This window comes from Lagenorhynchus albirostris, chromosome 11 (genome assembly GCF_949774975.1).
Source record: "Lagenorhynchus albirostris chromosome 11, mLagAlb1.1, whole genome shotgun sequence".
In the NCBI taxonomy this organism is placed as follows: Eukaryota; Metazoa; Chordata; class Mammalia; order Artiodactyla; family Delphinidae; genus Lagenorhynchus; species Lagenorhynchus albirostris.
Window position 1 is genome coordinate 6,280,519 of NC_083105.1, and position 12,205 is coordinate 6,292,723.

The 12,205-nt window shown below is 59.2% G+C and overlaps 1 protein-coding gene across 2 annotated transcripts in view; it reads left to right on the forward strand.

Moving 5' to 3' along the window:
* SCUBE1 (signal peptide, CUB domain and EGF like domain containing 1) overlaps positions 1 to 12,205 on the forward strand; it is a 126,108-nt gene that overhangs the window by 35,360 nt on the left and 78,543 nt on the right. For both annotated transcript variants that reach the window (XM_060164693.1, XM_060164694.1), the window contains exon 4: positions 11,625 to 11,759. In XM_060164693.1, coding sequence (XP_060020676.1) covers positions 11,625 to 11,759 — 135 coding nt within the window. The remainder of the gene's footprint in view (positions 1 to 11,624; positions 11,760 to 12,205) is intronic.

Consider the following 12,205-nt stretch of genomic DNA (forward strand, 5'->3'; position numbering starts at 1 on the left):
GGGTCAGCAGCCGACCCCCCGAGTGCCCGTATCTGCCAGGTCAGGGGGTCCAGAGATGATTTAGCTGTGCCTGGCACTCTTAGGGAGTTCTAGGCTCTGTGCAGAAGTACTCCCAGTGTGGCATCCTTGTCGTAATGAACACTGCACCGAGTACTGGGGGGAGGGGGGGAGGGAGGGGGGCCATCTCACCCCGCCAAGGTGGGGGCGGAGGTGGGGTGAGGGCAGCAGGGAACAGCCGACGCAAAGCCTAGAGGTGAAAAGCCTCGGTCGGGTGGGAGAGTGGGCTCAGGCGTGGACAGTGGTGTGGGAGGTGGTGGCCTGTCAGCAGAGCCACGCGTGCCGATTGCTCTCTGAGCCTGAGATCTGGAGGTTGAAACCTGCAGATGTAGGAGCGGCAGGGAATCACCTCTGGCTGCATCCTAGGCACGTCAGATGCAAGCCTGGTTCCTAGCCCCTCCTTCGACAGCCACCAGGGCCCTACGTGCTACTCCAGCTTCACCAAACCCGTGCAGGCGCGCGCACGCACACACACACACACACACACACACACACACACACACACACACACGGCAGGCATCCCACGCCCAGACACACCTCTCCCTGCGCTGGTCCTCGTGCAGTTTAGGGAGAGGCTCCCCTGCCTCTCAGCTTGGTTCCCGATCCCTGGTCTTACCTGGTCTTACCACTTCTCTCCCCCTGGTCGGGCGGCTCCCTGAGGGCAGGCCTTGGCCTCATGCCCACTGCCTATCCCCTGCCTGGTTGAGTGAGTGAATGAATGGACAGGCACACGTGGCTAATCCCAGTTCTCTCGGGGAAGACGTGGGCATTAGAAAGATGACTTCAGATGAGACGACTGCTCGTGCAGATACACTCTAGGGCGGGGAAGTCAGCAAACCGTGTGCAGAGTCACAGGGGTCTGACGGGGAGGGATGAGAAGTAAAAAAGCTTGTGGCCTTTGCCCCGGAATACCACTTCTGGGAATCCATCTGGAGGAAAAATCCCGAAAATTAAAAGGGCTACGGCTACCCAGACATGTCCCTCACAGGGGAGTTTACTAATGGGGTGGAAGAGAGACAGCGCACCGAGGTGGGGGGGGGGGGTCCCTTACGGCCTGGACAGCGGCAGGTGAGAAGGGCGGCCAGGACTGAGCCCCAGCGTGACAAGGGCACTAACTCAGCTTTCAGGGAAGAAGGGTGGGACGGTCACGTACAGAGTGATCTGTTAGCACTAGCAGAAACTCAGGACGTGAAAAAAGGCCGAAATACAATATGTTCATGACTGGGGTTGTAGCTAGAGTGTAAATCTGTTGATCTTTTGTTTTCTGCTGTTTTTCAAAATTCCTTGTGAACTCAAATTTTGGAATAATAAAAGTCTTATTGGACAAGTGATAGGGACCCATGCTAAGTTCTCGAGGGCAGGAATGCTATGCAAAGGTCATGTCACAATCTGGGCTGGAAAGGGGCGGGGTAGGGTGGGGCCAGCCATGGGGAGGCACACGGTCCTTCCGGGGCTTCAGCCAGCCCGGTGCTGCCTTTTCCACGAAGCTCCCTGGTGCCCACGTCAGCCTCCACCTCTGCCCTCTTCCAGCCCCTCTGCCTGCTACTTTCTTGAACGTGTCAACTCTATTGGCATAAAACCATTTCGCAGTCTTGCTGTGGCTGCCTGACCCACCCAGTGCCTGACAATGAGGGACTGCTGAGCGTGGGAAGGAGCAGGCCGCCTCGCAGACGGCCAGGTGAAGGAGCCATGGCAGCTGGGGCGGGAGCCCTGCCACTCACAGAGAGCTCCCAGAGCCACCAGTGGAGGCCACTGGCGGGAAGGAGGACGGGAACGGGCCTCCAGGAAGCACCCACAGTAGCCCGATAAGTGGAAAGGCCCGGATTTTATCCTCAGCAGCTTTGGAAGGTGGAAGGAAATGCTGAGTTTCATTGGGAAGATGTGATGCTTGAAGGTATTCAGAATTCCAGGCAGAACCAGTGGTGAGAAATTTGTCCTGGAAGCAAGGCATTTGACCTGGCCAGAGTCAGGCGTGATGGACCAGCCAGAGGACCTGTGTCCATCGGGGCGGCGCGGGGAGCTCCTGGGCCCATCTTGATTCTGTGGCGTTTTTCCCAAGGCAATGGGAAAGACGTACCCTCTGCCTGCCCCATCCACAGGCCCGCGGAGGTCATCACAGCCAGCTGGGCCTGTTTCGTTTCTGAGGACGTTCTCTAAGAATCCTGGCAGAGCATTTCCCCTTCTTTTCTTAGAGCGTCTTGCTTTGGTTCCAGGGTTTGGTTGGTTGGTTGGTTGGCTTTTGTCCCCTTCCCTCTTTCCAGTCCTGCATTCTTATCCCCATCAAAAGAAATTTTTAAAAACTCCAGCGCCTCCCATAGATGTCCAACCAGGATCGTGTTTACAGCTGTGCTGTCAGAGGCCCGAGGGCGGGCGGACAAAAGCGTCCAGTTCCCGTGCTGGCTCCGTCACCCACACGCTGGTGACCGAGGGCAGGCCGCTCACTGCTTGGCGCTCCTGGTTATAACGCTGCCGCCGCCCCGGGCTGAGGCCGAATGGGACACTGTAATGGGAGTGCCTGCACAGAGCAGGGGCTCCAGGAACGGGGGTTCCCTTCCGTCTGCTGCAGCCTCCTCTCCTGCCCATGCTAGAGAGATTAAAGGAGGAGCTGCTCTTGCCATAGACAAAGGGCAATGAAGTGGCATTCAGCAGGGCATTCCACTGCCTTCAAACCCCCGCCCGCTCCACCCGCCCCTGAAGCGCTACCCGGTCAGAATGGCTTTTCTGCAGCTGAAGACTTTGGTCCTCATACCGGTGAAAGCACCCACAAAGCAGGAAGACACTCTGGGCTGTGCTGACTGACCAGGAGCCCCACGTGGCTCCGTTCGTTCACTGAGCCCCAAAGCTCGCGGGCTGGCAGTGTTTGAGGGCATCTGTTCCCGCTCCACCCTGATCCCGCCACGAGCTGCCCACAGGCGGGGCTGTGCCCACCGCCACGATGGGGCTCACTGCTGGGCGAGGCTGAGGCAGGCCCACGAGCACAGCTCTTCTCCCACCAGCTCTCACTCTACGCCCCGAGGACCCACCAGCCGGCACTCAGTCCCATCACTCATCTAGAGCTGCCTCGCTGGGCAGCCCCTCCAGGGCCACACAGCCCATCCCTGATGGGACAGGCCTGCAGCCAGGGCCTCGGGGCCAGAGCTGCCTCTCCCAGCCAGTTCTCGGTCAGTCACTCGGTCCGCAAACACGGATCATGTGCCCCGTGCGCTGTTTAAAACCCTGAGGTACAGCCACACTCAAGATGTCCCTGTTCGCAAAGACTCTGTATTCTCCGGGGAGACAGAAACAGTCACAAAGCAGACACCGTGCGTGGACGTACCCGGTGACTAGCAGGTGTTCTGGCTGAAGCAGCTGTGGGCTGCGCTGCCATTTGCTGAGATGCAGAAGGCTGAGGGTGGGACCGGGCTGTGCTTTGTTCTGCTCCGTTTTCTGTTGTGGGAAGTGGAGTTAGGAGTTCGCCGTGGGCCGTGTTCGGTTTGTCCTGCCTGTTGAACAACCAAGTACAGGCGCTGATCTCTGAGTCTGGAGGATGGTGGAGCAGGCAGGCCTAGAGGTTTGGGCAGTGTCGGCACGTTAAGTGGCTGGAAAAGCCATGGGACAGGGTGACATCTTCCAGGAACGGAGCCCAAGAGGAGCCCAGGCCTTGTGGATGTGGCCCCCATAGGTGCACTGACCTCCTGGGGCCTGGGGCCACCCAAGGCTCCTTTAAAGGAGGGATTGTCCATGAAATCGGAAAAAGTGGATCCCACAAGGGTCTAGTATCGAGAATTATATATCTTATATAGAACTCTTACAACTCAACAGTGAAAAGGCAAACAACCCGGTTTAAAAGTGGGCAGAAGATGTGAATAGGCATCTCTCCACTGTTAAGCAGCTGGTAGGCGTGTTCCCCCAAGAAGGGCGACTCATGGGGTGAGCAGGCCAGAACCTACGTCAGGAGGGAGGAACTCCAGGAGCTGAGGCTGCTCTGCTGGGAGGCCGGAAGGCCGAGGCAAGACTGACCTGCCGTATAAATAAATCAATTCAATTCAATTCAAAAAAAAAAAGACTGAGCGCTCCCTTCGGATGCGCTTTGTTGCCGGTTTTCCAACTTGCGGGGGACTTTGCCATCCCCCAGAGGGTGTTCCCGCCTGTGACCCCTGGAGCACTCGTGCTGGCTTTGTTCAACAGTTGTTAACATGTGTCGGTGGCCTGCGTGCACCAGACACTGTGCTAAGCGCTTTACCTCCGTTATTTTCTTAATTCCCAAAACAACTCCAGTTACTGTTATCCCTGTTTTATAGGGAAGGAAACCAGGGCCCAGAATGGTTAAGCACCGTGCCGAAGGCCACACAGCAAGTTCCTTACTGAATCTTGTACCCCAGCTGGTGTGACCTGGGGGCCAAGAGCCAGGACCCGCAGGTAGTGGTCACACGGGGACACCACGTAGGTTATTATAAGGTGGAGCGGCCGTCAGCTGGAGTTAGGCAGCAAACTCCTGGTCCTTCGATGTTCGTTGCTGCTCAGCCGTCACTGGGAGACCACAGGCAGCAGCTGGGATTGAAGGTGAGGCCCAGGTGAGGGGTGCAGTGACCAGACCCCGAAGGCCAGCACAGCAGCCTCAACAGAGCTCTGGCCCGCCCTGGGCTGGCTCCTTGGGTCTGGGTGTGAGCAATGGGCTGGCTGGTCTGGAAAGCTGACCCCACCAGTCATGTGCCTCATCTCCCAGCGCTGAGCTGGGACTCAGGCCCAGCCCAAGGGGCTCGGCGTCAGAGCAGGGCTACGGCGGGAGACCCTGTGTCTCCCACACACAGCCGACCTGCTGGGGGGGCCAGGAGCCCCAGAGAAGGCCCCAGCGGATGCCCGGACCAGGAGGTAGGCGGGTCCCAGGAGACTCAAGTCACACCTCCTGCCTGCCGTGACAGCTCGGGGAGCGTCCTGGATCTGGGAGAACCCAGGCCCCAAAGCTCTAAGACCCATGTGTATTTCACCCGAAATCTAATCCATCTGGTTCTCATTTATTTACACTTAACCCATCAAATGCAACTTTGCAAGAGCCGCCCGATGGCCAAGGGGACTTTCCGCCTAAGCCTCGCTTCTGAAAGGAGCCTCAGAAGGGGGAGGGCTGGGGCCTCAGCCCCCGGGGACCAGGAGGGCGTTCTCGGGGTTGGAGGTTGAGTTCGGTTTCTGAGATGGGCCAGTGCCTCTGCCTCTGTTCCCGGACCCGTGCTGGGAGCTGGGGTGCTGGGGCCGGGCACACCAGGAGAACATGGGTGGGGTTCAGGCAGAACACAGAGTCTCTGTTTCAAATTGTGAGGCGTTCGTGGGAAGCACAAAGCAACCAAAGCTGTATCCAGACGTAATTTTTAGTTATTATAAATAGCTGCAAACCTGGATTCTGGGTCCAAAATAGGACAGACAGTCAGCTATTAATAAAAACAAACACCGGCACCTTGGGCCAAGAAGCAGACCTCCTGGGCAAACCACAGGCCTGCCTGCAGAGGCCTTTCGGAAGCAGGCCGACCCCGCGGCCCGTCGGTGCCGGCTCTGGGATGCCTTCTTGCTGGAAAACAGCCGCATCCGGCCCACACACGGGCCCATCCCAGATAGGACCCTTCAGCAGCTGGCAGGAGTGGAGGCGGCCTTCTCCCTGTGAGTGGTGGGCACTGAACAGAAGTGGGCAGAAACCACAGCTGAGGTCCGTCTCTCCCGACCCCGGTGCCCGGACCTATGCTCGTGCAGGGCAGAGTGAGGCGGGGGCACCCGACCCCAGACCCCTTGTTTGGACTTGATCTTTGGTGCCGGGGTGCTGTGTCTTGTTCCGACTAGAGTCGTCACAGTGGGCCCTGGGATTGCGAGGGAGAGACGAGAGGCCGGGCGATCCAGGAGCGTGTGGACGCCTGTAGGGAGAGGCTGAGGCCCAAGGCAAGGCTGTGCCCTGGGAGTAGAGGCAGGACAGACGGGCAGGGCGGAGAGGGAGAGTCACCAGGCTTGGTGACTGCTTGGGTGTGAGGCAAGCCCCCGGAGGGAGGGGGCTTCTCGGGCCAGGGTGGCTGGGAGGGGGGCAGGCAGAGCCAGAGCGAGGCCCCTCTTTGGCCCTCCTGGGCGCCCTTGTCCCCCTCCCTCCCTCCCTCCCACCTTCCGTGTCCTCACTGTGCACCCGGCGTGGGGCCTCGGGCTGGGGAGCAGCCTCCCAGGAGCCCAGGCCATATGTCTTCACCCCAGACCACGTGGGACGATCTGTTGCAGAGGGTGTCCCCGGCGCCACCAGCTGGGGCCCCCAAGGCAGCGACTGGCTGCCGTTCAGCTTCCTCCCCCTGCCAGCACCCTGGCCTGCCACCAGCACCCCGACCCAGAAGGGCGGGGGCTCCAGCAGTCCCGGACGCAGCTGAAGACAGGGCTGTGGGAGACGTGGGAGGGGGAGCGTTCTCCCGGGGGGCTGCAGGCCGGGGCCTTCCCAGAGGGTGACCTGGCTGGACCAGGCAGCCCACGATGAGCTCTGTGCCAGACCCTCACAGCGCTGGAGCCTTCGGGGTCCTTTCTCCACACTCTGTCCATCTCTTCTGCTGCCCGTTAAAAGGGTTTCCCGAGAGGAGCCTCCCAGAGTCTGCCCCAGAACCCCCGGGGCCTCCTCTCTGCTTTGTAGCCAAGTCCCTGTGCCGAGGAGCTCGCTGCCTTTTGGGAACGTTCAGCTGTGGTCATAAATAACGACGAAGGACCACGAGCTGCCAGCAGGGTTCAGAGGTGGAGCGCTCCCCCGTCCCGTCCCACCCAGAGCTCGCTCAGGGAGCGTGGAGCGTGGATCAGAACCAGGCACAGCCTCCACCCGAGGCCCTGGTGGTTGGTGACACTCTGTCTTCCCCAGGGACTGTCCCCTCTGCCGGCAGGACTGGTGGGAGGGGGCCAGGAGGACCCAGACAGGGCTGGCTTTGCGAGAGCCCTGGGGGAATCTTCTTGAGGAGGGATGTGCAGGCCACAAAGCTTCCAGAGCTCCTCTGCTGCCCAAGTAGCTGCGGCCCTTCCCCACCTGTGCCCCGCTCTGCACCTTCCACGAGACTTTGCTTCCGCATCTCTCACTTCTTGTTCTCCAGCCTCGGCTCCCGTCACTTCCTCCACAAAGCCTCCGCCTCCACGCTTGGGTCCCACACGCCGCCGGCGGCTCGCCGAGCAGGGGCTTAACCAGTGGTATTCACTTCGGGGAGCGGAGCACATAGCAGGTACTCAGTGTCTGCGGAGGGAATGAGCAAAAGTGCTTCCAGTGGATTTCAAAGGCGAGAAGAACTTCTGTCTGGACCAGGAGGGAGAGGGCGTCCCAGGGGGAGGTGCACATGTGCGCGTGAAGGCATGTGTGATTGACGGGGGGGTTTTCAGAGAACAGCGGGTGTCGGTGGGGCGGGCGGAGAGGGGGGCAGGCTATGGAGAGCCGTGAATGAGCCCCTCGGCCTGCCCAGAAGGAACCGCAACGGCGCCCTGCTCCAGGGGACTGGCCTTGTATGGTAGAGCTCCCTGTCACTGGTGTGTGCAGCACACGTGTGCCCTTCAGTCTATCCCGCTCACTCCTGAGCACCCACTCAGCCCGACCCTCTGCTGGGTGCAGGGATGTGCAGGAGACTCTGGGCTGACAACAGCCCAGAGCAGAGACAGCATGGCCAAGCCCGAGGTCCGGGGCAGAGGAAGAAGGTTGTGAACAAAGGTCTGCTTGGTCTGGGAGCCAGGGGTCAGCAAATTCTGCCCGGCACCAGGAAGACTTTGGAGAGGAGGGAGCTCTTGCCCTGGGTTTTAGAGACGTGAGCACGTGGGCCGGGGGACGATTGTAGGAACAGATGCCCAGGGAGCTTACACTCGCCTCTACGGTTGGGCTCGAAGCGTCCTCACTCAGAGAAGCCACGTCATGGAAGAGTAGAGTAAGGTCTCTGGATCCAGTCTCGCTGGGCTTCCTATCCCCCTCCAGCGGTCCTAGAGCACTGGGCAGGTCTCTTCCCCTCTCAGCTTCTCATGTGAGAATCGGCTTGATAAGAATAATGCCCCCTGTGTGGATCTGTTGTGCAGATGTATTAAGACGGTGCCTGAGCTCCCCAGCCGGGCCCTGGCCAGCATTGAGGGCTATATTTATGATGACGAGGCTGCCAGCCCCACCAGTCAACGTGGATACTCATGTAGGAGGTGGGGGGCTCCCACATAGGGGCCCAGCAGAGCATGGAGCGGTCAGTTTCCCAGGAGAGAAGGAAGAGGACCGCGTGTATCTCAAGCACTCCAGGAGGGCTTCCTGGAGGACACAGTCTGGGTCCTTCCTGTGGACGAGACCTGGGCACCCTCCACGGGCCAAGAGGCCGGGGGCGGAACTCAGGTTGCCGACTCCCAGATGTAGGCTGTCTCCTTGCCACGGGGCACCTCGTATACCAGAATGTGCCAAGTCCGTGGGGACCAAGGAGGAGTGTGCGCCGGGCTTGCCCCAGTCAGGAGGGCCAAGGAGCTAATTGTTTCCCACAGTGCCTGCCGGGCCTGCTCCGGGCCTCCAGGGGAACCCAGTCTGTCCTAGGCCGGCGGGCAGGCATCTCAAGGACCCAACTGCTTCCGTTGGTACCATTCAGACCTCACCGTGGGTCCCATTTGGAGGGCTGGGGACACAGGGGTGTGAGGGGTATGAGGCCAGTCCTCAGCCAGTCTCTAGAGAAGGTGGTGATGACTGCAGGCTACCCAAAGGAATTCTGAGACTGATTTCCTGCCCAGCTTGGGGGAGGCCTGTGTTTGGGCCACAGTGGAAAAAGGGTGCAGAGCGGGCAACCCCCTCTTCCCTCCTGCTTAATCTTAGGGCTTTATCATTTGGGAGCGAGGGTGCGGGGTGGGGGCGGGGGGGGAGAGTGTTTACATGGCTTCGCATTTGTTTCAAATTATTCGTCAGCGTTGGAGTCATTGTTCCCCGCTAGTGTAAACAGTGGCAAGGCCCAGCCACCCTGCCAGCTCACTGAGGCTTTGTAGGTGTGTGACGTCAGTGCCCTTTGGTTCCTAGCTTCCAGTGAGGTGACGGGGTGGGCCAGGCCAGATGGGGGGAACCAGGGAGTTCACTGATGAAGGGGTGGAAGTAGTGTTTCCACACTATGAATTCAGTGTTTGAGGGCCTGTATCTGTGGCTTGTTTTACCAGTTGAACCTTTGCGAGGGCTGGGGAAGCCGAGGTACAGAGCAAAGAATCTGAGAGCCATGGGAAGAACCTCAAAGAGCGTGACTCAGTCCGCACGCGTCCCAGGAGCGGCTCCCCGTGTTCAAGTCTTATCCTTGCGTGTGTGCCGGCACGTGGGCCTCGGAGCCCCTGGCGGGTGTTACTGGGACAGAAACGGGGCTGAGCCGGTATGCTGGGACTCTCCTTAGTTACTCATGCAGGCTGGCCCCAGCTTCGTGTTTGCAGATACTTTCAAGGTGACACCCAGCTTGAGTTCGTTTCAAGAGCAGCCGGTTCTTCATCACCTTAGTCTGAACGCACTTGCTGGCGTGGCCAGCTTAGCAGGGGCTCCAGAGGCGCGTGCTCAGGAGCTGGACAGCAGGTTCGAGTCCTGCCTCTGCTCCAAGCAGCTCTGTGGCTTTGCCCAGGTGACTTCAACTCTCAGTGCCTCAGTGTCTTCATCTGTAAAGTGGAGTCAGTAACACGGCCTATCACTCAGTGTTGCCGCAAGGATTGGGCGTGTGGGTGGAGTGAGGCCCTGTGCCTGACACACGACGAGCACTCCAGGAAGGTTAGCTTTATGTTATTAATAGGATGAACAGGACACAGTGCCTGGCTCAGAGCTGTTCATGGTCTGGTGCAGGCGGGGGCAGACCCCCAGAGGCAGACGCTGCTGGGGTGTGGAGGGGAGATGCCCCCAGCAAAGGTGGCCCTGGCACTGGGCCTTTAGGGAACCATCAGTAAGACTCGTTGAGTGTAGAAAGGTCTTCCGAAAAATCCCTCTCTATCCTTCCCAGCTTCCCCCGGAACCCCCGTCAGTGTCCTCTCAGCAAGAGCCACCTTTACCGTTTTAGCTCTAATTGTTGGTGGCTTTTATAGTTCAGAGCTCTCCCTCCGTCCTGGCTGCCACAGGGCTGACATTTGAGCTTGCAGGAGAATAATGACCTGCCTCGCCGTCAGCCTCAAAGGCAGCAGTGTGCTCTCATGGGTGGGGAAGTGGCCTGTTGTCCCTGAGCCGAAGTAGGACCCAGCTGACATAGCGCCAGCACTGAGTCCTCCCCGGGTTCAGTGCAGGTCAGTCTGCCTGAGTCTGTGCCTTTTCACACCCTTTTGGTGCCAGTACTAGAAGATGGTCGCGTTAAAAAGAGCTGTTTAGGGGCTGCCCTGGTGGCGCGGTGGTTGGGAGTCCGCCTGCCGAGGCGGGGGCCGCGGGTTCGTGCCCCGGTCCGGGAGGATCCCACATGCCGCGGAGCGGCTGGGCCCGTGAGCCACGGCCGCTGAGCCTGCGCGTCCGGAGCCTGTGCTCCGCGGCGGGAGAGGCCACAGCGGCGAGAGGCCCGCGTACCGCCAAAAAAAAAAAAAAAAGAACTGTTTAAAAAGCTCAGTGCCAAAGCTAGTGAGTGTGTGTGTGTGCACGCCCGTGTGTTGGGGGTCGTGGGATTGGCTCAAAGCAGCCAGTAGCTCACGTTGCCTTTGTGGCTTCATATATTTGCCTATTAAAATGACAATACAGACACGGCACATTAAGGTTTAAGAAGCCGTTCTTTCATTAAACAAGCTGACAGTGTAGGGGGTTATGACTTGGGTAATTGAAACATGCTGTTCTGTTCAAGACCAGAACTTCCTAAAGACTCCTTTCAGCCAATAGCACCCTCTGTGCTAGCAGCCTCTGGTCAAAAATGAGTGTCGGCCCCGAGGGCTGTCTCTCCCGGAGAGTGGGAAGGACCGCCCAGCAGCTCTCCGCAGCACCCTCGGCAGCCAGAGGTCAGGGCCTTTTAAAAACCTCCCCTTCTCGGGGCTTTTGAAATCAGTTTTCGAGGCAGAAAGCAGGCTGCCCTGGCCTCCAGCCTCTCCCTTGCTGCAAGGTCTGTCCTGCCGGTTGCAAATCTGAGGTGTGACTGAAGAAAGGGGACGGTGGGATTGGGTTCGTGAGGCTCTTCGAGCCGGGGGTAGATGGTGTTAGTTGCAGGTCTTCCTGGAGAGGGAGGGTTAGGTGACATCAGTGAGAGCCCAGGTCTGGGAGGCGGACCACCAGGCTCGATTCCTGCCTCCGTGGGACCTTGGATAAGTAACTTGGCCTCTCTGTACCTCAGTTTACTCATCTGTAAAATAGACCCAGACCTAGATCTGATGTATAGGGTTTCTGTGAAAATTAAAGGTGTTAATGCAGGTAAGACGCTTAGAGTAGCGCTGGCCACCCAGGAAAGCCAGGGCCAGCTAGCACTGCAGCCTTTGTAAGTGTCTACCTCTGTGGAGTAACTCCATGAAGTACTGTTGGAGGGTACCACCGTGGGGTACCACCGAGCGGTACCTCTGTGGTATCGCTCTGCAGCCAGGAGAACTGATGGCATCCGTGTCCTTCCAGGTGACCACGCCTCACTTGTAGCTCCAGGTGTGATCTCTCTTGTCCCCTTCTCTTCCTTTTCTCACAGATGTGGACGAGTGTCAGGACAACAACGGCGGCTGCCAGCAGATCTGTGTCAATGCCATGGGCAGCTACGAGTGTCAGTGCCACAGCGGCTTTTTCCTCAGCGACAACCAGCACACCTGTATCCACCGCTCCAATGGTGAGTACTGGCTCGCGCTGCCCAGTCACGCCCCCTCCCCTGTGGAAACAGGTGGCCTCTGGAAACCCCCTCTCCGCATCTTGATCCTGGGGGCCTCAGGGTCAAGGCAGGGAACTCTGGTGCTGGCCTGCATGGCTGTTGTGTGCTTCTGGTGTCGGTTCTGCAGGGACACCTCCCAGCTCCCGCCCTCTGCCCCTACAGCAGGGCTGTCGGTGTTTCTGGTGTTCTTATGTGGGGACGAGATGGGGCTGCAGATGGGCAGATGTGTCCGGAGAAGCTATTTTCCGTTCTGGGCTGGGGGCTGGATGTGGCTAGGAAGAGTGGGGCCCCATTCCCGACGGTCCCCTTTCCCTGAGGGGGGCTCGAGGTCTGACCGGGCCGAGGGCTCGTTTCTCAGTCTCTTGCGTGTTCACTGGGTCACCAGCCAGCAGAGGGCCTTTGGGGTC